The sequence below is a fragment of the Eschrichtius robustus genome, chromosome 9, assembly GCF_028021215.1.
Source record: "Eschrichtius robustus isolate mEscRob2 chromosome 9, mEscRob2.pri, whole genome shotgun sequence".
In the NCBI taxonomy this organism is placed as follows: Eukaryota; Metazoa; Chordata; class Mammalia; order Artiodactyla; family Eschrichtiidae; genus Eschrichtius; species Eschrichtius robustus.
Window position 1 is genome coordinate 39762864 of NC_090832.1, and position 27896 is coordinate 39790759.

Genomic DNA, 27896 nt, shown 5'->3' on the forward strand with positions numbered 1-27896 from the left:
GAACATACCCAAGAACCAGGAAATAATCCAGAAGACCATGAATGGCTAAAATAGAAGTTCCAAAGCCTATTGCTGAATGCATGTATATTTTACAGCCTAATTTCCTGGGAAGCCTACAGAAGGTTAAAAGTAAAATATTAAAGGGACAAGGACTGCTAGAAATAGATGAACAAACAGTGGTACAATTCTTAAACATCAGCAAGCAGGAAAAATAAAAAAGCAACTCTGAAACATTTTGCCTAAGTGCAAAGAATGCCCTTATGTGTAACTAACACCTAAGGGAATTTTTACAGTAGTGTATTTAATGTTTATTTATAATGATGAGCTTGAGTCCTGTGATTATACTCTAAAACAGGGATCAAAATTCAGATGTTTACAATAGGTAACAAAAATGAGGGAGGAGAACCAGGTTTAAGTGCATTTTCAATCCTTTTGCTAATAGAAGGGACTGTGATGAATTGGAGAATGTAAAGGCCTTTATCTAAAATGCATATAGCTACTGCTCGGTTCCATCTAGTAGTTGCCTTGTGGAAATGTGAACCCAGTGTTGCTTAATTTTTCTGATTTTTCCAAAAGAAGCCATAAATCTGGATTTTTATGTGAAATGATCTGAGTTTCAGCTAAAAAAAAAGAACAATTTTTTTTTTTTAATCAGAATGAAAGCTAAATCCAGCATGTCTGCTAGCTTCATATTTTCTCTCATACAACTAGTTTGTGGTATTTGATCTCAGTGGTTAAAATAAAGGGTTTGGTATTCAAAGAAATGAGCTTTGGTCATTTGGAAAATTTACTTATATAGAATATCTCATTTTTTAATGTTAAATCTAGTGTAAGAGTTTCTGCTTTGTTCCCTACTATATCCCTAGGGCCTTTGTAGGTACTCAGTAAATATTTGTTTGATGGATCCCCTGTCAGTGAGGCACATCGACATAAATACATGTATATTAAGCATACATTAGCACAGAAACTAAAACGTGTGTGTGTGCTAGAAGAAGCTTAGGTTGTCTTACTAAATAATAATGACTTACTCTTGAATAATTTTTTTTTTTTTTTAAGATTTTAGTTGATGAGGAAAAGCATTGTTTTGCAGGCTTAGCATTAACAAAATAATTTTCTTAATGCCCTTGTTTACAACTGAATGATTATCATTCTTTAAAAACCTTAATATTCTCCTCCTAGTTATTTTTTTGTATTTTGAAAATAATGGCTAATACATCTGAATGTGTTTTGGAAACTCTATGTAAATATTACTATAAATGAAGATCATATTAGTATGTTATTGTCCTTGAAAACACATCATCGTAATGAGCTATATGTTAAGACTATAAAATTCTTAATGTGATAAAGCTCAGAATATCTTTATCTACTTATATAGCCTGTGTAATGCTGACACAATGTTAGTTGCTTAAAGTAATATTTTTGAATAAAATAAGATTGCTTGTAAAATGAGCCGTATGCCTAATTCCTAATATTAGTGATAAAATCTAATTGTCCAATGTATTTCTTTCACAGCTTTGTTATCAGCTACAGCTCTGAATTATCTGCTGTCTTTAGTTGCTATCGTCCTATTTTTTGTTTACTATACTCATCCAGCCAGTTGTGCAGAAAATAAAGCGTTTATCAGTGTCAACATGCTCCTCTGCCTTGGTGCTTCTGTAATGTCTATACTGCCAAAGATCCAAGTAAGCTTGGATTAGTTCATTAATTTTTATGAAGCTTCTATTTTTTAAGTTTTTCTAAATCTTGAATGATAACAATATTTTTCTGTTTTGCCTGTTTTTTTGTAGGAATCACAACCAAGATCTGGTTTGTTACAGTCTTCAGTAATTACAGTCTACACAGTGTATTTGACATGGTCTGCTATGACTAATGAACCAGGTATGTTCGTTTGCCTGGATTTGTTTCTTTTTAATGAATCCTACAGCTTTTCGTTTTTCAAAGATGGTCATTTTGTAAAATTAAGCTTACAGAGAAATGAAGAGAATGGGAATAATACTATTTTCATCTTTGATGTATTGCTATATTTTTTCACTTAGTTTCTTCTTTCACTAGCAAAACTGTAAGAAATTATATGAAAATTATAAGAAATATACCTCATTTGTACAGTGCATATGATAGTATATGTAGAAAGAAATAAGAGCTGTTAAAATGTTTGTTGATTCTACTGTAAATAGTTTTTTTCACTTATTATTTTTTGTCTGTGATTACCTTAAAAGTGAATATAATTGGTCTTTGTAATCTTTTTATAGGCCAGTTTTATTGCATTCTGTGGGAGTAGAAGCCCGTATATGTCATTTGTGGTGAAACAAATTAGAAATAATTACAGTCGATCCTTGAACAACAGAGTTTTGAACTGCACAGGTCCACTTATCCATGGATTTTTTTCAAATATATGTACTGCATTACTACACGATCTGCAGATATGAATGGCTGGATATGGAGGCCAGCCATAAAATTATATGCAGATTTTCGACTGTGTGAGGGGGTTGGTGCCCCTAATCCACTTGTTGTTCAAGAGTCAACTGTACTATTTTTTGAAAAGGAAAAAAATGGTCTCTCTTCCTCAGAATAAAGAAAAAGTATAAAATATGTTTTCTGAATCTTATATTTCATTGAGTTTATAAATTTCATAGGTGCTTTATCACTAGTTGGAGAAAATGTTTTTGTTTTTTTTTTTTTTAGTATACTAGAGAAAGATTCCTTATATTTGTCCAGGTAAGTGTCTAGAAAAAAACTAATAGTAATTTGCTTTAGGGATTATCCTTATATGAATGGCTTAAGGATAAAAATCATTTTTCATTGATAAGGTGGCAATTGACATATCTGGCTTTGTGGGAGGAAAACATATGTGGGACACTTAAGTGAATACCAACCCCATTTAAATTCTTTATTTATGGGAGTCAAGAAGCTGAATAAGCATTAGGTCATTATGCCTTATTTGCTCATTTCCACAAACTATTTGCTAAAATTCTAGTAACTGATTTTATGTATAAACTATATAACAATGTAGTTTGACAAATTGATAATAACAATAGTCATTTTATAAAGTTTATCTCACAGTTTGTAATAGAAAAGCCAGTGCATTTTAGTTTAGAATATCTGAATTTTATTCTTGACTCTACTTGAGCTTTACTATGCTTTAGAGAGGTCATCTAAATTTCACCAGTTTCCTGATCAACAAGAAGCTTAATGTCTCAGCTCCTGCATGAGGTTGAAAATGAAATTGTTTTCCAAGCACGTCTATAAAATTAGCACTATAAAATTTTTATAAAAAGGTGTCTATAAATAAATATAAGTTGTCTTAAAGTATTTTTTTGTTATGTTTGTGCCTTTTTCTAACAAAATGTTTTGAATTTGCAAGAGTGTAAGAGTTAAAAAGAACTACATTGTGCTCTGAAAAAATTTTTATACTATTCTAACATTTTAATTTGACCTTAATTTACATTATAGAAACAGAATGCAACCCAAGTCTACTGAGCATAATTGGATATAATACAACAAGCACTGTCCCAAAGGAGGGGCAGTCTGTACAGTGGTGGCATGCTCAAGGAATTATTGGACTAATCCTCTTTTTACTGTGTGTGTTTTATTCAAGGTAAGAAAAGTTATGGATTTTCTTTTTTAAAAAAGAAGTCCAGCTATTATTCATATATGAATCTTTAAATTCCCCTTTTTTTTCCTTCTCTCTTTCTAAACTGTCTTCCATGCAGCATCCGTACTTCAAACAATAGTCAGGTTAATAAACTGACTCTAACAAGTGATGAATCAACATTAATAGAAGATGGTGGAGCCAGAAGTGACGGATCACTGGAGGACAGAGATGATGTTCACCGAGCTATAGATAATGAAAGGGATGGTGTCACTTACAGTTACTCCTTCTTTCACTTTATGCTTTTCCTGGCTTCGCTTTATATCATGATGACCCTTACCAACTGGTACAGGTACTTATATTTCATGAAAACTTTGCATGTGGAAACTGATGGCTTTTTTGTGATTCCATTGTTAAATGTGGTATGGAGTACTTTTTAATCCTCCAATATATTTCAAAATTTACAACTAAATGAATAGTGAGATCAGTTTCAGAAATGCAGGCTTTATTTCCTTGCTTCAGCAATAACAGTCATTGAAATATTTCCAAATCTTGAAGAGACTGAAATAAAGTTTCATGAAACTAACACATTGCTTAGGGAAATACATGTTGACAGTTGATCAAACACAGTGCTTGCTTTTCTTTTTAACACTAACCAGTTCCCAACATAGTACAATAAAAAGATACGTTTCTTCTGTTTTGTTCAAACTTTGTCATTAAAATCTTTGAAGATTTCAAAATTGAGGTGCGAATACATTAACATAGATGGATTCTTAGAATTCTTCAAAACTAATTTTTTTTTTATCACTTCAAAACTAATCTTTTTCTGTTAGTTGGAAGATAGCAGTTTATATTTTGTTTTTAAAAATTCTAATTTTGGGACTTCCTTGGTGGCACAGTGGTTAAGAATCCGCCTGCCAATGCAGGGGACACGGGTTCGAGCCCTGGTCCGGGAAGATCCCACATGCCGCGGAGCAACTAAGCCCGTGAGCCACAACTCCTGAGCCTGTGCCTAGAGCCCATGCTCTGCAACAAAAGAAGCCACTGCAATGAGAAGCCCGCGCACCGCAGCGAAGAGTAGCCCCCTCCTCACCGCAGCTAGAGAAAGCCCACGCACACAGCAACAAACACCCAGTGCAGACAAAAATAAATAAATAAATTAAAAAAAAAATTACGATTTTGTCCAAAGGATTACTGAAAGATTTAAGATTCAAGTTGAACTATATGGTTAGGGCAGTTCTATTTTTAATAATTTTTAATGCATAATATCCTTAACAGTTTGTAAGAGGGCTTTGAATACCAGCAAAACATGTAGAGAAAGGATTATTCTTTGCTTTATTTCTTTGAGAGCAGCCTCTACCAGCATTTATTATTGAAAAATACATATAGTTAAACATTCCTACACTGCAGCTTCTTAAGGTATAAGAACCCAAATAGTTCTCAGTAATTCACAGCTTTGGCTGTCAGGTTAATGGTAAATGTTAAGATTAGATGAAAAATATTTTTGGTATGTTTCATCAACATAAAAGTCAGCTAACTTTGGGATGTATTTCCTTCCCAGTTTCTTAAATCTGAGAAGGTGGAAGGGGTTCCCATATACACTCTGAACAGATTATATTCTTTATTTATTTATTTATTTATTTATGGCTGTGCTGGGTCTTCGTTTCTGTGCAAGGGCTTTCTCTAGTTGTGGCAAGCGGGGGCCGCTCCTCATCGCGATGTGCAGACCTCTCAGTGTCTCGGCCTCTCCTGTTGCGGAGCACAGGCTCCAGACGCGCAGGCTCAGCAGTCGTGGCTCACGGGCCCAGTTGCTCCGTGGCATGTGGGATCTTCCCAGACCAGGGCTCGAACCCGTGTCCCCTGCATTGGCAGGCAGATTCTCAACCACTGCACCACCAGGGAAGCCCCAGATTATATTCTTTATACAGTTTAGAATTGCTAAGTCTTTATGTTATAATGTCTTATTTATCTAGAGGTCACACTCCCATTTCTCTATCTCGTAATTAGTGAGCCAGAAAAACATATTCTCTGAGTATTATCTAAAAGAGCTATTTCAGAGGCCTATGTCGTCTACTCCTTTAAAGGAAATTGATTTTTTTTTATCTTCACATTAGCTATCAAAGTGGTGTGGAAAAGCAAGGCAACAGATAATTAGTCCAGCAACTGTATATCTGTTATCACAAATTATTTACAAAGAATATTTCTGAAGTAATGAAGCCTGATGGCTTGATGACCGATATTCCAACCTCTCTCCCCTTTTTGTTTTCCTTAAATTTTAGGTATGAGCCTTCTCGTGAGATGAAAAGTCAGTGGACAGCTGTCTGGGTGAAAATCTCTTCTAGTTGGATTGGCATTGTGCTGTATGTTTGGACACTGGTGGCACCACTTGTTCTTACAAATCGTGATTTTGACTGAACGGGACTTCTGGCATGAAAGTCTCACTTTGATCATCATTTGAAATTAACAGTATTCCCAACTTTCGTAAAGTTGCGTATATGTGTGCTTCCCATGTAACTTCTCCAGTGTTCTGGCATGAATTAGATTTTACCGCTTGCCATTTTATTCATTATAGTCTTGCCAAGCACATTGATAGGTGTTTTAGATTGAAGCAGAGTTTTGAGTATGTTGGTGGTGGTAAGTTAGGAGAAGTGGACATTGTTAGGTTTATCCTTTGCTCAGTACCTGTGAAAAGAATAAAAACAAAACTGCTTGACAGTTTGATTTTTAAATTGTTAGAACTTAAGCTGTTTTAGAAAAATACGAAAAGAAATGTATGGCTGCCTTCTGAAATATTTGATGCCTTGCCCTACAGGATACTACAAAGAACATGGCTATCCTAAAATTGTATAAACAAGTCAGTTAAATGCCAGTTTTCTAAAAAATCTTTTCAGATTTTTCCCTTGATATGAAGAGAAGGAACTTACACAGGTATGGAGTGTTTGATTGACAACAGTGTAGCTTATGGTGGAGATTGAGACACAGAGCTTTCAAAGAAAGATTGCTGGTGGTGGGTACTAAATTGAATACCCAAGTTGGTTTGTAATGATTCCTGGGTAGGGATGGCCTTCCTCACTTACATAGTGAACTTTGTTTTGGTCATTATAAACACATGCAGATGTGTTAAAATGTGTTCAGTGGGTTCAGTGGAGTGGTTAGGAACTCTGAAGGATTTAGACAAAGGTCTTGAAAAGGATAATCATGGGTTAGAAGGAGGCTGAAAATCACTTGGAAATTTCGTTTTGAAAATCAGAGTTGATAAACTTTTGACAGAACAGGAAGAAACTGCAAAATAGGCTTCAGTAGACAAAGTCTAATTTAGTTTTCTCATTTAAAAAATGAAGAAACTGAAGCATAGGCTTAAACACAGCTAATCAGTGGCAAAGCTGGGAAATCCCAAGTCTGTCAAAATAACTGGCATTCTTTCTGGCATTCAAAGATAATTACTATTCAAAAATATGCATAATAGGTTTTACACCTTGTGAGTGGTGGATAATTTATGTGATGTGAGTTGCTGGTGTCCAGCATGCCTTCTACACACAGACAGGCCAGGAGAATGATGGACTGCTGTAGAGTAAACTCCTGCTTACAGTATACTATACAGTTCAAAAGATGCTTTTGTATTTGCTGCCATCCAATTGAAATATATAGGTTATTATAATCTTTCAACCTGAAAATCAAGCAGTATCAGTGTTAACTTAGGTAGAAACTCTTAGTTACTTGTGTCATTAGTGTCTTAATGAATCTTAAAATCTACATTTGCTTCTTTTAAGTGAATGAAGTGTAACAATTTAATTTCCCACCTGTGTTGATATTGTGTTCATTTCAAATGGCTGTGTTCTATCTTTAAATAAATGAATTCAGAGAAAGTGTGTGGAGTATTAATTCTTTAGCAGTTCGAATTTAGGTAGTACAATATTCAGATCTACATTCTTCGTGTGTATTAAAGAACGTGACACTAAGGGTTAACTGACCATTTTCTGTACTGAAAAACTGAATTGTTTTTAAGATGATAATTCACCCTTTTGGTCCTCTGTAAGAAACTCCTGAGTGGATCTCAAAGGTAATTCAAGTGGTGTTCTCCTAAAGAACCTTCAGGAGGGAGACCAGTTAAGTTTGGAGAATATTTTTAATTCATTTGATTGATTGATAGATATTCTACACTTGCTGTGTCCTCCAGGCATTTTTTCCCTGAGTGGCCAACTGATGCTTCTTTCTCTGACAATTAAGATAGTATTAAAAAAAATAATAATAAAATGCTCTATTCCATAACAATGAAATACCAGGAAGAGAAATTAAAGAAACAATCCCATTTACCTTCGCATCAAAATGAATAAAATACCTAGAAATAAACCTACCTAAGGAGGCAAAAGACCTGTACTCTGAAAACTTAAGATGCAGATGAGGGAAACTGAAGACAACACAAACAGATGGAAAGATATACCATGTTCTTGGCTTGGAAGACTCAGTATTGAAATGACCATACTACCCACAGCAACCTACAGATTCAATGCAATCCCTATCAAATTGCCAATGGCATTCTTCACAGAACTGGAACAAAAAAATTTTTAATTTGTATGGAAACACAAAAAGCCCCAAATAGCCAAAACAGTCTTGAAAAAGAAAACTGGAGCTGGAGGAATCACGTTCCCTGATTTCAGACTATACTACAAAGCTACAGTAATCAAAGCAGTAATGGCACTGGGACAAAAAAACACATAGATCAATGGAACAGGACAGAAAGCCTGGAAATAAACCCACACACTTGTGGACAATCTATGACAAAGGCAAGAATATACAATGGAGAAAAGACAGTCTTCAGTAAGTGGTGCTGGGAAAACTGGACAGCTACATGTAAAAGAATGAAATTAGAACATTGTTTAATACCATATACAAAAATAAAATGGATTAAAGACCTAATGTAAGACTGGATACTATAAAACTCCTAGAGGAAAACATAAGCAAAACACTCTGACATAAATTGCAGCACTTTTTTTTTGGACCCGTCTCCTAGAGTAATGGAAATAAAAGTAAATGAATGTGACCTAATTAAACTTAAAAGCTTTTGCACAGCAAAGGAAACCATAAACAAAAGACAAACTGCAGAATGGGAGAAACTATTTGCAAATGATGCTACTGACATGGGATTAATTTCCAAAAATATACAAACAGCTCATACAGCTTAATATTAAAAAAAAAAACCCAATCAAAAAATGGGCAGAAGACCTAAATAGACAACTTGTCACTATTTGGCCATTGTTACACCCTTTTTAGTACTGTCCTGTTCCAGAGAGACAGACCAATAGGGTATGTGTTTGTGTGTGTGTGTGTGTGTGTGTGTACAAATTACAGAGGCTGACTGGGCTGCTTGGGTTGGTTTTGAGACTGCACAAGAGGTATTACAGCAGCTTTGGGCTCAATTCAGTAAGTCAAGGTTAATAGCAGCAGTGAAAAATCAGGTTGATGATAGCATTTACCTTTCATGTGTTGAAAGTGGCACTTCACTTCTATGATCTTTCCCAAAACTCATAATCCCAGTCTAATGGGAAGAAACATCAGGTAAACCCAAATTGGGGGGCACTACAAAATATGCCAGTATGCCTCAAAATTGTCAAGGTCTAGCTTATTTGTATTGTAGTTAGTCTGTTTGAAACCAATTCCCTGAAATTTGACTTGCTTTATGGCCTAATATGCAACTGATTCTCAAAATATTTCATGTATGCTTGATATTTCAATTAGGCTCTAATTGTCAAATGTAGCATTTTATGTATGTTCATCATGTGTCATTTTCCCAGTCTGTGGACCTTTTGTTCTCACACTTCAGCCTCTTAAGTTCCTGAGTATATACCATCCCTATGAAACACAGTGACACACCCTAAAAGAACACTTAGCTCTAAGTCACAGGCTCTCCTATGGGCCTACCTGTATCCCACTGAGGCAAAAGAAGCTTGGAGGTGGGATGAAGATGAGGGGTACCCTCTAAAGTATTCATACTATGCTATTTATTTTCCAAACAGCACACAGACTCTGCTGTAAACACAAGTTAGGTTACTTTTAAAGGAATCAGTTTCCAGATCTTCAATTTCCATGCGTACATTTTCCTAAAGTTGATGTGCCTGAAAAGATGCCTCAGGACAAGGCATCATCCCTCTTAACAATTACTCTTTTCACATTTGACAAAGGATATAAATACCTCTTAATTCATTCTGAATCTTAATACCAAGGCACTTTGGATAAAATGGCTAAACACAGAAGTAGAGACAATTTTAAATATTGGTAAGAGAACGACACGTTTAAAAAATCCTGAGGTGATTTTTATTTCTTTTCTTTCAATGAAATTGAATCAGGATGATCTAATGAAATTACTAGCTAATAAATTTTAAAATACTTAGTGAATTCTGAAGGACTTCAAATAATTGAGTGACACTGCTGTAACAAAATCCCTTCTATTCTCTTTTTTGTATTACAAAAGTTTCTTAGGACTTTATAGAAACAAAAAAAATTGATGCTCTTATTATATTCATATAAACTTACCCCCAGATAATAAAACATTTGGGGGAAAAAGGATCCCTGAGATCTGTGCACCCCACAAAAAGATGTATTTCTGGTAAAATTTTACTTTGTATGTTTAACAGTTCATCAAAATTTGGACTATATTCTGTTAGTGAACACTAAAATCTCTAACAGATCAGTCCCCCAAAATTCAGAGGCAGAACATAATGAAGGTTTGTCTCCCCCCACCCCACCTGAAGTCTAAATGAATATCCAGGATTGATGGGTGGCTCTCCTCTAAGCGGCGATTCAGGAAGCCAGGTTTCTTCCTTCTCGTGTGTATACTTGGAAGCCACATACTCCTCTGCATCAAGCTAGTAGACGGGTAAGAAGGTGAGGAGGGTTGCATGGGGGAGATGTTCACAGACCAGACCTGCAAGTTCTGAACATCACTTTTCCTGATTTATTAGAATTCAATTACATAGCTACCCTGTTTACAAAGGTGGAAATAATCTAACTGCATGATAGGAAATGGTTCAGCAATCAGTTAACAGTCTCTGCCACATACGTTTATACTGTTTTGATCAACTGTGTATTTATAATCGGAGACAAACTTTAATGCTTAGAATCTTAAGGTTACAGGATGCAATTTCAAATTTAGTTGCAGAGAAGTGCAACAATTATTTTCAATGTATGACTGTCACGCATAATAAAAGTAGGATAAAACTCTTTGGAGGAAGTGGAATGGATGATGAAGAACATCAAATCACTATGGCATTTAGATTCTTTCAGATACATTTAAAAGCACATAACAACTATTTTTTAAAATGGCAGTATTAACAATATCCTAAATTCTTCCCGAATACTTAAGATGAAAAAATTTAAATGTCACCTTAAAAAGTACTAGGAGGTATAAGGTTTTCAAAATTATTTTTTAAATACTTCTCAAGTTATCCCCAAAGGATAAGAAACTTATCCCACAGTGAGGAAGGGAAGCGAAAAAGAAAAAGTCTCTGAAGCTCTCTTCTCCTCAGTCTCTAAGCTCTTCGCACCTTAACAATCTCTAAGAAAGTGACCTCTAAAGCTTACGCAGAAAACTGTTCTGGGTTCTTAAATTAGTTCACCAAGATCCCATTGTCAGAGCCAAGTATTTTAGGATCTGCTAAGGAAGGGTTTCTTATCCCTCTGTGCTACGCTTTATTTGAAATTTTACATCACAGTAAGAGAAGTTCCAAGATACTGAGAGACTATAACCAACAGGAAGGCCATCTTTGCAATTCCTCATCAAGCAGCCCTATAAAATATTCAGATGCTAGCTCACTGCTTTCAGTCCTCTGCTTGAAGGTACAATTCTTCAAGTGATAGTGCCCTGGCCTTGCATTAAGTCTCTCTAATTCTTCTGAGCAAGTGTTCCAAAGGAAAAAAGTGATTTAACTGTTTCTCTTATCTTCTCTCAGGGCAAAAATTATAGGCCCTTGGCATCCAGTGATAATGTTCTTTACCTAATTTGGGACAATTGGAAGCATACTTTTCTCAGTTCTTTAATAGCAACATAGAAAGCAAGCCAGCATAATTTTTAAATTTGGAGGCACTGTATTTCTTCCTTGTTGCAATACACAGTCTCTCCTCTGAGATGAGGCACAAAGATCCTGGTATGACTCATATTAAGAATAACGGACAACAGATAAAGTTTACAGTTTAAGTCTGTCTACTTCCTATGAAAAGGAAAAACTGTCACATGGATGTCACCTCCAAAGAAGACACATAACAGACACTAGTACGCAACATTCATTATATTTATTTTACTAAATAGTATGCTTCAAAAAAACACAAACAAACCAGAAAACTTTTACTTAAAACTAGTCCAGTGAGGTGGATGGGTTGACACCATCCCATCCCCTTTTTCTATGTATATGGAGCTGCAACTGCATCAGACAGCAAGCACTCAAGTATATGTTGCCTTTCCTGTTGAACATGAATGAACTTCTCTGAACCAAGAGAGACAAATGAAGTTTTACAAGATACAGGCACTTTATGTTCCCAGTTTTATAAAGAAGCCAAGTGAAAAATACTTAATAAAAGCAACTGGAACAGAGGAAGCTTTAGGAGTTCTACCATTAGTTATAGTGACTTACACTCAATGCAAACAAGACAGCATCAACAAGTAAAACAAACAAACAAAAAGTTTAACTGGGGTTAATGAACATACATGTAAAAAACAAATCCAATTTGCTGTAATTGGAGAAAAACGGCCATTTGAATCCAACTTAAAGATATGCCAATACTGTGATTTAACGCATCGAATCTTATGTACCTATGTAGCTGAGTAACACCTGAAAGCTTTGCAAGAGTGTGTGGTTAGTGAGAAAAGCAAAAGGTGCTTCTGATTCCACAGTATCTGATTAAACGAAACAAAGCAATTTACAAAAAAAAAGTACCAAATGATACTTTAAAATAAATAGTTCATCATTTTGATGAATATATACACGTAGAGTCCACTTCTTGGGGATTTAGCTATCTAAAAGTGGCATATCACTATCCAGAGGTGCAGGAGCAAGTTCACATAAATAAAACAGTGTGGCTTCACTAGCTTCAGCTTCAGTCAATGGCTCCAGGCGAACAAGCTTACTTTGCGTTGGTTCTGGGTCCAAGCTGCTGTCCAGAAGCTCATCAACTTCTATGGGTTTATCTACAGAGGACATAACTTCTGATGATGCTGTACTCCCCTGTTCAACAGTAGAAGCAGGGCTCCCATCGAGGAATGCAAGAAGTGGAAAGGCAGTGTACTGTATAAGCTGCTTATCTATAACAAAGATAAGAAGACTGGTCTTTTATCACCAGCTTATATAGAGTTCAAGCTATATGGCGGAAAAAACAGAAGCAGATGTGCATATGCGGCAATCATTACCCTTATATAGCAAAACAAGAAATATCACACTTTGTGTCAGTAAATTTAAAAATGTACAAGTCAGAAAATGTATACTTTTATTCAACAATTAAGAACTGAGGGTTCTTTCAGTTCTCCTGAAGTTAAACAGGGGGGAAAAAATGACAATCTTTAAGAACTATTAATACACCAATTCAATTTCCTTTATATGCTGGAACCTTGATACGTTATGCATAGAACTCAGACTAATACAAATCTGTGTTCAATTGTTAAGCATGGCAAAACCTTCCTTCGCCCCCAGTTTCTACATAGAAATCTTTATTTAAAAAAACTAATACTACATTTATACCTACCTGTTTTGGGTTTAGATTTTCTTCCCTCTTCTGAAACTGGCTGAACTACATTGCTCTTGGTTTCTAATCCTTTATTCTCAGACTAAAAGAGAAAAAATAATATAAAAATACTTGTCTCACATTTTATATGTTCCTGAAAAATAGCAAAAAATTAAAAGCTGGTACAGTATAAGAATATTGGTACATTCTCTGAAATATATGGGAAAGGGGAGCATCAGGAAAGATGAACTAGGGAGAGAAAGAGATTTGAGTAGAGGTAATGAAACTGGCTAAGAAAACTACTGCTGTCATCAGGTGGATGAAACAAAGAACCTAAACTAGGATGACACTAAGTACAAAAAGGAGGGAGCATTTCAACAGTAGAACAGACAGAATTTGACAAGAGTAGAAGATGGTAATGAATCAAAGATGGCTAGTTTCTAATTGCTAATGAAGAGATAATTCTTTAAACAATTAAATTCATTTTAAACAGCTTTGATTTAAAACGTATTACACATTTCTTTTCACTCACAAACAGAATATTTAGCATAAGTGAACACGTTTACAGTAACTCAGGATAACATCCTTCAAACTATTTATCCCTATATTTGGAAGCCTCAAAATTGAAGTAGTGTTTCTTCATTTCCTTTTTTGGCTCTTTCAATTCTTTTCTGTCACTTAAATTGCTTCTTTCAACCACTGTCTTCTCTCCTTACATCTGATTGTAAGGGGATTAATCTTTAAATGTTAAGGTCTTCAGTGCTCCTTTCAACGATGTTCAAACTGAGGTGCTGAGGTTCACAATTTTTCCTGAATAGCTGTGAGTCCCAGATATCTGCATGCTTGTAAATTATATATGATGTAACAAACATACTAATTCCTATAATTTCCCTGATATTCATCACAAAATTAAGCAGTACAAGTTTCCAGGCTTCATAGATAATAATGACTCCAAGACATAATAAAAACTACTTAAACTTCCCCCAAAATTTACATTAAAATATTTCTCATTTAGCATTCACAATAAATAAACATTAATGAAATAATACCTTCTGTATTTTTCTACTTCCTAAAATAGGTATTTTCCAAGGATGCCACTGTTGTTATTCTAAAGCATATGAGAACCAGGATGACAAATGGGTTTCATCTCCCATACAAATTGTTGCTTATTAGTAGTGACCACTTAGACTGCTATAGTGAGGAGTATAAGGCATCCTGACTCATTAGTAAAGAGTGCTGTAATACATGTCACATAATACCTGTCATGAGCAAGGGAATGACAGCTGATGTGTCAATTATTTAAAAACAATCTAGATTCTAAAACTATGATAAAAAAATCACTCTCAATTTTAATTTTTCTATAGTACTATAGAGCAATATGTAAACTTGATGTTTAACTGCTATTTCTAAAAGCTTTTGGGAACAGGAGATGATTCAAGAATAGAGAACAACTCAATGTCTAACAATAAACAAACAGTACAGCACATTCACTAAATGAATGCATGATATGGGTTTATTCAACTTAAGGTCTAACATTCAATAATATATTTACTGAAACACAGTACTGACGTGGTCCACAGATTCTTATAATATAAACCTAGCCAAACTATAGTCCAAATGCCAAATTCAGCATCCTGTCTGTTTCTGAAAGTAAAGTTTTACAGAAGCACAGCCATACTCATTCTTTTATGTATTGTCTACGGCTGCTTTTGCACTACAATTGCAGTTGACTAGTTGTGACAGAGAACACCTGGCTTCATGCAAAACCAAAAATATTTAGTCTTCAAAGAAAAAGTATGACAATCCCTGATATAAATCATCCAAATACTGAATGTATAATCAACCTTCTAGTTCAAAAATTCACAAATTCCTTCAACTTTAAGTTACCCAGGCTATAACTTTGAAAATGTAGAAAATGTGGTCAGGCCATCCTCACACATGACAATGGTCAGAAAAATTCCACCTCCTCACTCTAATACCTCATACTTATTTAATATGTGTTCATTTTTTACTATAAAGAACACGAATAAAAATTAAATTTTGATTCCACTAATCTAGAATGTGTACACATTTCAGGGGACCTGATGTACCTTTTCATTCAACGAAAAACAGGGATTACAGAACAATTTGGTATAAATACAAGATAAATGAAGTATATACCTATTCAAGACAATAAGCTACACAACGAAACAGAATGATTTCTAAATGTCTGCTCTAACAACTTCACATTGTTCTTATTACTCATTAAAAACCAGTTCTAAAGAATTTGTTAACATCTGCTAATCCTAACTGCAGGTACTATACATTTAAGAAAATAAAACAATTACTTAAAAAAAAAGTCCAAAATCCATACTTCACTGTTTCAACTCACCTTACCTACAAATAGTATAAATCCCTGTGCTTTTACTGTATGCTAATAAAATGAAGGAACTTATTTTAAAATATTGGTACCCTTAAATTTTCAATAAAAAATGCTGAGAAGTTATTTATAGATGGAATAAGAATGTAAAATGAAGACACAGAACATGAAGAAATCATATTTTAATAATTTTTTTCAGTGACATACCTGACTATGCCAAATTTAGTCAGTTTATCTCCCAGCACATTGAGGGCTGATTTCACACTGGTACTTAATAGCACAAGGCACAGAAGAACTGGGCAATGATTCACCCCATAACCAAAAGCTAACTTTTCATCTAGAATTTTATTATCTTGATCACATGTACTAGGTAAGAATATAAAATGTTTTTTGTAACTGGGAGTGATACTGCTCTCTACTTACTAGGACTTTTTTCAAATTCTTACAGCTACGGGTCCTGAGCAACACAAATTAAAACTTACTTTTGTATTATTGATGTAATCTGTGGGATTCATCTGCACAGAACTAGTGAAAAGCTGAAAGACCAAACAAGAAAGATGATAAGTTTAAAAAATATTTTTAAAAAATTAACTGTGTGTTCAAAATTTTTATACAGCCATGTTGGGTGAAGAGATGTAGCTCCTGCACTAGGAAGTTTCCATATAGTAAAACAAGTTTGGAAGAGAAAAGCAGGAAAGCGGAAAGAAAAACGAACAAAAGCAGAGCAAGCTAGCCCATGCATTAGCTGTTTTAAGAATTTCTATTCTATAAAGTAGTAAGGTAAATCACTTGAGACAAATGGTGGTTTTCCCCACCTCCCCTCTCCTTCATTTCCTTTATTTTTTCCTCCCTAAAAGCCTCTGGCCTTAAATGGCACCCAAGGCTGAGTCCCTTGCCCTGCCAAGAGCCTTCACTGACTACCTGCTAATTATGTGATAAATTTCTAGAATCTGCTCTATGACAGTGGTTCCTAAATTACACCTCAAGTAGAGCCCTCTGACCAAATGGCTTAACTCCGTGTTGGTTCTTTTCACCTCACCTAGCAAGGGAAGCCATGAATGCAAAGACCACTGCCTACTGCTTACTGCACTCCTCAGACCAGCCACTTCACAAACATAACTTTTGTTTATGTCATAAGCTTCAAAGTCATCCAGTCCACAGGGATTTATTGAGCATCTAAGAAATAATTGACATCATGAAGAATACAAGATGAAGACACTATTCCTGCTCTCCAGGAGCTTACAATCTAAAAGGCAAAATAAGAACAACATCAAATAGCAACATATGATCAGATACAATCCAGTATTACAATAATAATGGATGGTGGGGCTCAAAAGTACTAAGGAGCTAAGAGAAAGGAAAACAGACACACACACACACCCCGTCCCTCAGATGAAACAAAAAGTCTTGATAAAACTATGTGACATGTAGTTCCTGGAGAATGGTTAGGACTTAGAAAGGAGAGGATGAAGGAGTACATTGTTACAGCATTAGCAACAACAGAGAGGAAGAAATATTTGTGAGGTAAGTTCTACAAATAAGATGACAAGTCCAAATAATGCAGAAGTTCTGAGTTGAATAGTAAGTTGTATACATAAGGTTCAAAAGGTAAGGCAAGGCCAGTGAATGGACAGGACATTCTGTCAGCAATAAGAGACTTGGGAGTGGCCTGAGTCATGAAATATACTGACTAAAGCATTTTAAGAGAATGAGCACACCAAATGGTTTGCAGGATAGAATGAAATGCAGATAGGCTCCTCCACCCTCTCTAAACACTGATTCCTCTCCTTCAAGTTCCACATTCATTGTAGCCCTAAAAATATCCCCAGCTCTTCTTTTCCTTTCATTAACTTTTCCTCCTTTCATACCACCTACTGATCCATGAAGAGGAAGAGACTCAGTTTCTTAAGAGTAGGTAACTATACATCACTGCCAATCTCTACCAGTTCAGCTTGTACTTGCCTCAGAGGTCTGACCAGATTTTGTCCCTAATGAGAGTGGCATCTGAGGAGGACCAGCAGTATAAACTCCTCACTCCTTCTTTGCCCCAATCCCTCTACCCACTGACTCAGGGATACCTTCATGCATTCCCAGCAGACACATGGTCTGAAGTCGGAAAATAGATCATGTATGAGGAGCTGACACAGTTGAATTCTAAGGTCAAGTCTCTCCTACTGATTCCACACTGGGTCACTTGCACTGAACTCTGCAGCAAGAACCCATGAGCTTCTCAGCATACTTAAGACTCCCACATGTTCTTACCATCTTTGCCATCTCAGAGAACAAGGCAACCTATGGGTAGATTTTTTTATTTATGACAATACCCCATAATTCAAGGATGAAACAATAAACAATAAAGGTCTTAGATGAGAGAGGCAACAGTGAAAATATTGGGTTGGCCCAGAAGTTCGTTTGGTTTTTCTGTTAAGATGGCTCTAGTAGCACTTAGTTGTCTTTAACTTCATTTGAAACAATCTTGCTAGACTGTATTGTGACAGCTGTCATATCAGCGTGTATTTAAAAAAAAAATTAAAATTGGTGAATTTTTATGTAGTCATTTTAATATTGAAGAGGGAAGAAAAAAAGCAACATCTTCAGCATATTATGCTTCACTATTTCAAGAAAGGTAAAAACGCAACTGAAACGCACAAAAAGATTTGTGCAGTGTATGGAGAAGGTGCTGTGACTGACTGAACGTGTCAAAAGTAGTTTGCAAAGTTTCGTGGAGATTTCTCGCTGGACCATGCTCCACGGTTGGGTAGACCAGTTGAAGTTGATAGCGATCAAATCGAGACATTAATTAGAACAAGCAACATTATACCATGCGGCAGATAGCTGACATATTCAAAATATTCAAATTGAGCACTGAAAGTCACTATGAAGTTTGTTATGTTAATATATATATTAATCGCTTAGAAGTTTGGGTTCCACATATGTTAAATGAAAAAACCTTCTCGAACATATTTCTACATGCGATTCTCTACTTAAATGTAACGAAAACATTCCTTTCTAAAACAAATTGTGATGAAAAGTGGATACCATACAATAATGAAAAGTGGATACTGTACAATAATGTGGAACAGAAGAGATCGTGTGGCAAGTGAAATGAACCACCACCAACCACACCAAAGGCCTGTCTTCATCCGAAGGTGATGTTGTGTATATAGTGGGATTGGAAGGGAGTCCTCTATTATGAGCTCCTTCTTGAAAACCAAATGATTAATTCCAACAAGTACTGCTCCCAATTAGACCAACTGAAAGCAGCACTTGACGAAAAGCATCCGGAATTAGTCAACAGAAAATTCATAATCTTTCCATCAGGATAATGCAAGACCACATGTTTCTTTGATATCCAGGCAAAAACTGTTACAGCTTGGCTGGGAAGTTTGGATTCATCAGCCATATTCACCAGATATTGTACCTTCAGATTTCCATTTACTTTGATCTTTACAGAATTCTCTTAATGGAAAAATATTCAATTCCCTGGAAGACTGTAAAAGGTACCTGGAATAATTCTTTGCTCAAAAAGATAAAAAGTTTTGGGAAGATGGAATTACGAAGGTGTATGAAAAATGGCAGAAGGTAGTGGAACAAAACGGTGAATATATGTTGTTCAATAAAGTTCTTGGTGAAAATGAAAAATTGTCTTATTTTTACTTAAAAACCGAAGGCACTTTCTGGCCAACCCAATAGAAAGTAGGGATGGTTTGTGAATGTTATTTTGGGAAATACACAGGCTTGGTGAACAAGGAGATAAAGAAACCAAGATTACTGTGATTACTATCTTGTGTGGGTAAACAGAAGTCTGATACCACTACAGAAAATAAAGCTTAAAAAGGTAGCTAGTTTAGAAAATAAACAAAGGTTTGGTGTTAAACACAAATAATTTAAGGCAAGATCTAACTGATGATCCCAAAGGCAAGGAATTAGAATTCAAGCAAAGGTTACTTTAAAAAATATTAAGAGCTGGAGATATACATTTGAGAGCAATCCTACAAGCCAAAATCCCTCCAGAGAGGCAGGATAGAAAAAAGAAGAGAGGTAGGCAAAAACAGGATAAAAGACTGGGTACCTTGGGGAATATCCACAAGTAGAAGACAGCAAGAAAAAGAAAAGCTCTTAGAGGAAACAGAATGGTTAGGGAGATAGGAAGAGAACAAAGAGGTCCAGTGCCTTTAAAATCACCAGGAAAAGTTCTATAGTAGAAAATCAATAGTGTTAAATAGTAATAGTGTTAATTACTTATAATCCTTACAAAAGCCCTTCATGTCAGGCATCAGCCATATTTAACAGATGGGGAAACTGAGCAAGAGAGGTTAACTTTCCCAAGATTAATAACTTAGCTAGTAAGTAACATGAGCCAAAAATGGAACCCAAATCTGTCTGATTCAAAACAAACCTTCTTCCACTAGCCCAGTGGCTTAATTTGGAGGAAGAAAAAAGAAAAAAAAAAAAAAAGCTGCAGGCTACTTACAGTGGATATACCAAGACAGCACAGGCTTCGAGTAAATAAGCAAGACAATCCAGGGTTTCAAAAGAAATATAGAGTGAAAAAAAAAAAGTAATGAATACAGCCACTCATTTCTACAGTTTTGTAGTGAAAGGATTAGAGAAGCAGAATGGTAAATGAGCAGAGCAACACATCAAAATGGAGATGATCTGTACCCACTGAAGGCAGCTGGAAAAGATCAAAGATAGAGAGAGAAAAACAGAGAGGCGGGGGGCAGGTGTACAAACTGGCTTTAAAAAGGAAGTACTTCCTCTAAGAAGAAAGGATATGAGATTCCACAGCTGATGAGAGTACCAGGGCATGGTGAATTATGCTCTGTGAATAGGGAAGTGTTGGCTGGATAAGGTCGTGAGGACAAAAGAATGTGATAACTGTTCCAAAGTTAAACTAAAATGACCTACTTGAAGACTGTGGGGATTTGCAGAGAGTCAGAATGACAGGATTTTATTTCCTTCTTAGTGATCTAAGGGAGAGATATTCTAAAAGGTCTCTGGATTCAGATTGGGGACAAAGACTGATAGAATCAAGAAGGGCTGTCAAGTTACTGTTAAACAAGTCCAAATAGGTCATTAACATGGATGTTGAATTCATTTAAGAGAATAACATGGAAAGGAAATCTTCAAAGAAGGTGAAATCCATCCTGTGAGGCACTGATGATTTAGGAAAAATAACAGTCATGTGACACTGACAAACTGTAGAATCTTCTGATGTGAGAGAAGCTGTATTTTAAGGAAAAAAATGCAAAACAAAGAACAACAAAACTTTTCAAGAAAAAGAACACAACAGAAAATGTTCACAACAGGAAATGGAAATAGGGGAAAGAACAAGATTCATCTGGATGAGACCAGGCCACATAGAAAGCTTTAGGTAAGAGAGAGAGGAGTGGTAGGAACAAGAGAAAAGAGAGCAAGGTTAGTACCAGAAATGACAGACAAGGATTCAAAGTCCAGACAACATAGGAATCAAGTTCATATAGGTGGTGGTGAGGACTGGAATAGGGGAATCTTAGGACTCAATACAAAAATTTTTTAAATATAATAACATATAATACATTTGACTGAAAAACATTAATTCCCAAAGTATTAGGAAGTGCCTCCATGCTGTTTCCTGGCTAATTATTTATACTATTTCCACTGATTTCTATTCAATGACAATTTACTCTAGAGCAAAACATAACACAGCAACAAGTCCAGACAAGACCTGGATTTAATAGTACTGTTGAACAGAGTTGATATGTTGTTACACAGGGATTAACTGAACTTCTACTCAGAGACGAATAGTGATCACCCTCCTTCACTGTCCTGAACCCATCTGTTCATTCTAATAAACAAAACCATTCAATTAAAAAAATAAACTGCAAAAACAGTGTAGAATTCAAGAATATGATGCATTGATTTATAAATACTATACATAAATACACAAACTGCCGGTACAACAAAGAATATTCAAAGTACCTACATCGACCAGGAGATCTGGGTCTATGCTAAACTGTCTTCCTGACAGCATGGCTTGGAAGTCCTCTAAACTGCAATCAATACTGTCAAGATAATCCAACAGCTCAACCCTAAGGAAAAAAGATTTAAAAAAAATCAAATATTAGGTTTCTTTGCTTTTATGTTTAAAATCACACTGCAGTCTAGCTAGGCAAAATATTCCTAGCAATTGCTGAATCCTTACCAATTCTTAACCTTAAGAGATCCTATTCAGTATTTAGGATTCAAAAAAACTTGGTTAATTGAGAACCCACAGACTTTATACAAAACTTCAGTATTTAAAGAAAAAAGGTTCTGCAATAACCCAGTCTGATTTATCTTTTTCCTCTATACTATAAATTATAAAATGTTTAACCTCTTACTACTGGTTATTGCTACTAACTTCTAGTTTTCTTTTGCTATAAAATAAGTTCCTTCATAGAGATTGTATTATTCCACAGTCCTGATAAGAACACAAATACACACAATCACACACACTTTTAAGACATTCAAAAAGAAGTATTTCATTACAGAAATCTGAGGAATTGACAAGAAAATCCCAAGACTGCTCTTGGGATAATTAAATCTTTCTCAAAATACCATTTGCAGAGCTCAGCACTAACCAGAACAGAAAGGTTGACTACATAGGTTCATAACCTGGAAGGAAAATCATTCAAAGAGAAAAAGAACATGTGAAGTAAACAAAGAAAGCAAATAAATTTAGACAACCTTTAGATGAGACTCACTTTCCCAAAAGATTGATGTTATCATTTAAAATGGAATCCATCATGGTCACAGGATCTTCTGTGGTCAGACTAGATGAGCCATTTAGCTGGACGGCACTAGACATGAGAGGGCTGGTGCCATCACTGCCTGAACTTAGGGATTCTCTGGCTGGTTCACTCTGATCTCCACTCTGAATGACAGGTGCATATTCATCTTCATTGTCATCTTCAACAATGACAATATCAGGGTACTGGCTACAGCTAGATCAGCAATATGAGAAAAAACCAATTACATTCTCAGACTAATTCAATAAATTCACCCTATCCAGTCACTCTCCATGGAAACTCTCTCCCAAAACCACCTGTCAAAAGGCTTTTCTTGGGTGTGTAGTTTAATGAAAAATATTGATACTTCATACAATATAAGACCACAAAGAATCAATTAAAGGTCTTTAACTCCAAACTTTAAAAATAAGAATTAATTCTCATGACTTTTTGCTGGGAGTCTTTTTGCTGGAGGGAGGGCGGTTATGTGCTTGAATAATTTGGCTTAATTTTTCAGTTCAATAATTAAAATATGAGTCAGATATCAGTTTATCAAAGAATAAAGTAGTTTTAAATTTAGATCTCTGATAAAAAAAGAGTAATATTTTCAAAAATTTTATTTCACAATCTCCTTACTTGGAGGGATCAGATATAACATCCTCATTAGTTTCTGGAATAACTGGGATATTTTCTTCATCTGCATTATCATCAGTAACGTCATAAATAATGATATCGTCTGAAATCCGCTCCCTTGGCTTTAAACCTTCAGTCCTACTGTGGGGAACCTAAAAAATCAGGTAGAAAATATATCAAAAAAATGAAATTATTTTGACTACCAAACAACATACCATTTAAAAAATGTTACCTGGGCACTGAGATAAGATGGTAAGCAAAACAGATATGTTTTCTGCCCTTATGGGACTTAATACACTAAATTGGTATTAGAAGTACCAATTTACAGAGGTATGAGATGTATTATCTGCATGCTACTTAACTATTTCTTTTACTGTAAGGGACTTTAAAGATGACATGCCTCAGAATGTTTCTATGAAAAGATCTTCAAATTTTAAAGTATTTTTTATACCCAAAGAGTAAAAAAGTCTTAGGACTTCATCAGAAATCTCAAACATAACCAGATGGCCACTGGGCTGATGGGGATTATTTCATCTTAAGCTACTCTGTTTGACGCCATGTTTTATTCTTACTCATTAAATGGTTTCTTTAATAGGGGGAAACAAACACTTCAACTATTCCACAGCTAAATGTCAGTCTGGCATTTTAGCAATTATTATTTTTCTTAATTCAGCTACAGCTGTATTCAGACTATGGATACACTAATAAAAAAACATTCAATTCTCCAAAGCAAACTAAAGTCATTATTATAATAGAAAATTCTATCAATTTCAACTCTAGATAATACAGAGGCAAAAGATGTAAATCAAGATAAATTAAGAAATCTTCACCCATTTACATGAGTCTTCAATCCTAAAAACAGGTATGCTTGATTATTTAAACAGTGGGAAGAGGAACCAGATGTCAGGTTAACTCTGACTTGCCTGAGAACAAAAATCTCAATACTTTAATAATAAATCTAAAGCAGTATTTAGAATTCTAAGATTTGAAAGTAACAACGATAATCAGGTATTAAAAGAAGTCTGGACTCAACTAATTGCCACTGGGTATAAGTTTGACAATTTATCCAGAGAGCTTGTGAAAAAATGAAGGTAAACAAAAGTATTTTTTGAAATTGCTACAGTAAAAGAGTCTAGGTCTGTACACATTTATAATAAAAGTTGGAAACAACTTAAAATAACCAATGGACAAGTGCATAATTACATTATCATAATATTCAATTAATCTCATATAGTAGTTAAGATCAACTAAATCTCTATGTTTAATAAATCTCAAAAGCAAGACCAAGTGAAAGAAGCCACACTGCAAAATGATATGTACAAAATAATATCATCTATAAAAAGCTTAGACATATGCAAAATAATACCAAATATTGTTCATGGATTCACACATCAAATAGCCATGGGAATGATATATACTAATTCAAGATAGTGATTTATCTCTGGGTGACAGGGGAGACTGGAGAGGGAGAGAAAAATGAACTTGGGAACAGGCAACTGAGACAACTATATTTGTAATAGTTTATTTCTTAAAATAATCTAAAGCAAATGATAAAAAATGTCATGATTTTTAAAAGCTGGAGGATGAACAGTTAGATTATTCACTAAACTTTTTCAAATGCACGACATACTGCTGTAATAAAATTTAGTTTGAGATAATAAATATAAAACAGAATTTTAAAAATTACTTTATGATGGTGATTATCAGCTGGTTCTTTTACTATGTGCTGAAACAAATTCTTCTTTTGAGCTCCATTAGTGTTTAGAAGTAGCGGTCTGAAAATCAGAAGATATACATGAAGTTCAGTGCATGGAGTTTAAATTGCTTCTAATAATTTAGCCACATATAAACACACTCATTTTAATAATGAATAAAAAATTTCAGTACACAAGAAACTCTTAAAAACGATTACCTCTTTGGAGGGGTATGGGGGATGAGTGTATCTACGGCTTTTATTTCTCCATTCTTCTGTGTTATCTTTGTTATAATAAACACTATAAATTACTCTCCCCAAATCTACTTCATTGCTGACTGAACTATATAACTCTTTATGGTACTTACATAGTAAAAAGTAGGTAATATCACAAAGACTCAGTGGAAGTAGAGTTAATTCTACAGCATAAGCTGTAAGTATAACCAAGCTCTGCTAAAATCCTTTGCCTTACAAGATAATCTTTTTCTCCTTCTACTTATTCCTTTGTCCACTGTTTTCCTTATGTTTTAATTGTGACAAAGGTAGTTACTGACATTTATGGGTATCACAACTCATGGCCAATGTACAGGTTTTTAAAGACCCTTGTGAGTGTATTAAACATGAGATATCAAAAATTTTTTTATGCTTTTTTCAGCATGCATCCTCTTTTTAAGAGTTTCTCTCACTGAGGCCTTCTAATGCTACAATAATTTGCTAATGTGAATGGAAGATGAACTCTTTATAAACCGTATGTATGTAAAACGACCATTTAGGCTATCCTAATCTCTCAAAAACAGCAAGATGACAATAGTAGGAAACACCACCACTCTTGAAATGTTAGAAGTATAATTTAACAAGGGAGGACTGTTCATCTGGGACAACACGCATATACTCAGCAAATGTAGACCATTCATGATTAAATTCTAACATGTCTGGTTGTCTATAGATAGGTCAAAATGTATTATCATAAAATCTTACCTTTTGCGTTTTAAACTCACAAGTTGGTTATTCTGAACCAACGTAACAATAAACTGGACAATCTAAAAGGAAAATATAAATAAGAAATACTCCATCATAGAGTCTTAATTCTTTAGTCTATATTACAAGTCTTATAAAATTAATTCAGGTACTGTATGTCCTCTATTCTAAGTCACATAATTTCTCACATATTAACATTTTAAATTTGGATGCATCTTACAATGATATTTAAAGAAATATACCAGCATCCAGGCAGAAGAACAACCTGTGATAAAGTTGCTGCTACCTAAGATATAGAGGTACCTAGGACATCCATCTACCCATCTATCTATCTATATATCTAGCTTCCTACCCACCCATCCATCTATTTATCTATCAAATATTCAGTTCAATTATTTGTCTTGATGATAAGTACCAAGCATGCCTGGATACAGATCCCTATTTTTACTTAAAATTCTTTCAAGAAGATTATGATGCAGAAAAGAAAACTGATGTTTGACAGATATTTTTCTTATACCAGGTAATACAATTCGAGGCAAAAGAAATTGCCAACTCTCTCAGAATAGATCTTAATATTTTCAAGTTAGAAAAAGTTTATTGGCTAACTCTAGAAAAATTATTATTGAGACACCGAACATCTGTCAAAGCTTCCTGCTGACAATCACGGGAAGCTGATTTAATCTTCAAAGTCTGATTAAATTTAGAAAAAGACTATTAAACAGATCAAGACATGCAAACAATCCTTCATATTTTATGATAGTGTTTCTTAAAGTGTGGTCCATGGACCAGCAGCACTGGCCTAGGAGCTTTTTAGACATGCAAATTCTCTGCCTCACTCCAGAATTGCTGAATCTTAAATGCTGAGGATGAGGTCCAGCAACATGTGTTGTTTAGCAAGACCTCCAGGTGATACTGAGGTGAATGTGAGAACCACTGGTTTAGGGTATGCCTTGAAATTATACTGCCTAAAGGAGTTAAAAAAGTAAACTATTAAAAGCAGTATAGGGGCTTCCCTGGTGGCGCAGTGATTAAGAATACGCCTGCCAATGCAGGGGACACAGGTTTGAGCCCTGGCCCGGGAAGATCCCACATGCCGCGGAGCAACTAAGCCCGTGCGCTGCAACTACTGAGCCTGCGCTCTAGAGCCCACGAGCCACAACTACTGAGCCCACGTGCCACAATTACTGAAGCCTGCGCGCCTACAGCCCGTGCTCCGCAACAAGAGAAGCCACCCCAATGAGAAGCTTGCGCACCACAACAAACAGTGGCCCCCGCTCGCCACAACCAGAGAAAGCCCGCATGCAGCAATGAAGACCCGAGGCAGCCCAAGATAAATAAATATTTTTTTAAAAAATTTATTTAAAAAAAAAGCAGCAGTATATCACTGAGGTGTTATGAATAAAGGCCAAGTGACTGATGACAATTTAGACTCTGCAGAAGAGTTCCTTGTACAAGCTTTATGAAATATAATTACGTAATTAAAATAGAGAACTGTCCATTGAAAACACACATTGTATAGCTTTAATATTGTACATTCTCCTCCAAACGAGGCTACTAAATGGTTTGCCTTACAATCAGTATTAACTTTGCCATGGAGAAAAATATAGACATTTTAGTTGAATAGTTAGACAGCATTAGAGTCTATGAAAAGGAGGTTAGCCACTAAATTGCTTATTCAAAAGAAAATGCTGACAGCTGATGAAAAGACAACATTTAACCTTAAAGGTATCTATGAAATAGTCCAATTACTTTTGTTAATTTATAAAAAAGTGTTAGGGAAAATTCTTAAAACATTAGTTGGCTGAATTTACAAGAACATGAATCTCTGGCTAAATTTCTCCTGAAATTTGCTGTGTATTTCAGGTCTCTTTTGACACTTTGGCATTATGTTTTAGAGTTCGTTTCCTGAAGGAGAAGATGAGGCATTTAACATTTACATCACTGGACTTCTTTAGCTGACAAGTTCTATAACAGACACCTCCCATATATTATTCCAATTAATCCAAGGCCAAACAGTAAATGGTAGAGTTAGAAACAAATTCCAGGACTAGAGAAAAAATTATCGCCTGTCATCATGCATTACGTAAACTCCCTAACCCCACTAAAACACATAGATTCAAACTCAAATTTGAGCAGAAAGAATGTTAGCTTTCATGAAAAACTGAAATGTTAAATAAGTATTTT

General features: G+C 35.1%; 2 protein-coding genes across 3 annotated transcripts in view; one reads left to right on the plus strand and one right to left on the minus strand.

Moving 5' to 3' along the window:
* Positions 1-7455, plus strand: part of SERINC1 (serine incorporator 1) — a 32591-nt gene extending 25136 nt beyond the window's left edge. Inside the window, exons 6-10 of the mRNA XM_068551120.1 lie at positions 1513-1682; positions 1788-1878; positions 3451-3595; positions 3711-3941; positions 5869-7455. Of these exons, the coding sequence (XP_068407221.1) occupies positions 1513-1682; positions 1788-1878; positions 3451-3595; positions 3711-3941; positions 5869-6004 (773 nt within the window). The 3' untranslated portion in view covers positions 6005-7455. The remainder of the gene's footprint in view (positions 1-1512; positions 1683-1787; positions 1879-3450; positions 3596-3710; positions 3942-5868) is intronic.
* Positions 7456-11856: 4401 nt separating this feature from the next.
* The window catches only part of HSF2 (heat shock transcription factor 2), a 35753-nt gene continuing 19713 nt past the window's right edge, over positions 11857-27896 (minus strand). Inside the window, exons 6-13 of one of the 2 annotated variants that reach the window (XM_068551334.1) lie at positions 25713-25774; positions 24729-24816; positions 23045-23193; positions 22385-22624; positions 21625-21730; positions 16139-16192; positions 13319-13400; positions 11857-12881 (exon numbers count right to left, since the gene is read on the minus strand). In XM_068551334.1, the coding sequence (XP_068407435.1) occupies positions 12589-12881; positions 13319-13400; positions 16139-16192; positions 21625-21730; positions 22385-22624; positions 23045-23193; positions 24729-24816; positions 25713-25774 (1074 nt within the window). In that variant the 3' untranslated portion in view covers positions 11857-12588. The remainder of the gene's footprint in view (positions 12882-13318; positions 13401-16138; positions 16193-21624; positions 21731-22384; positions 22625-23044; positions 23194-24728; positions 24817-25712; positions 25775-27896) is intronic. The other variant, XM_068551335.1, reaches the window with a different exon arrangement.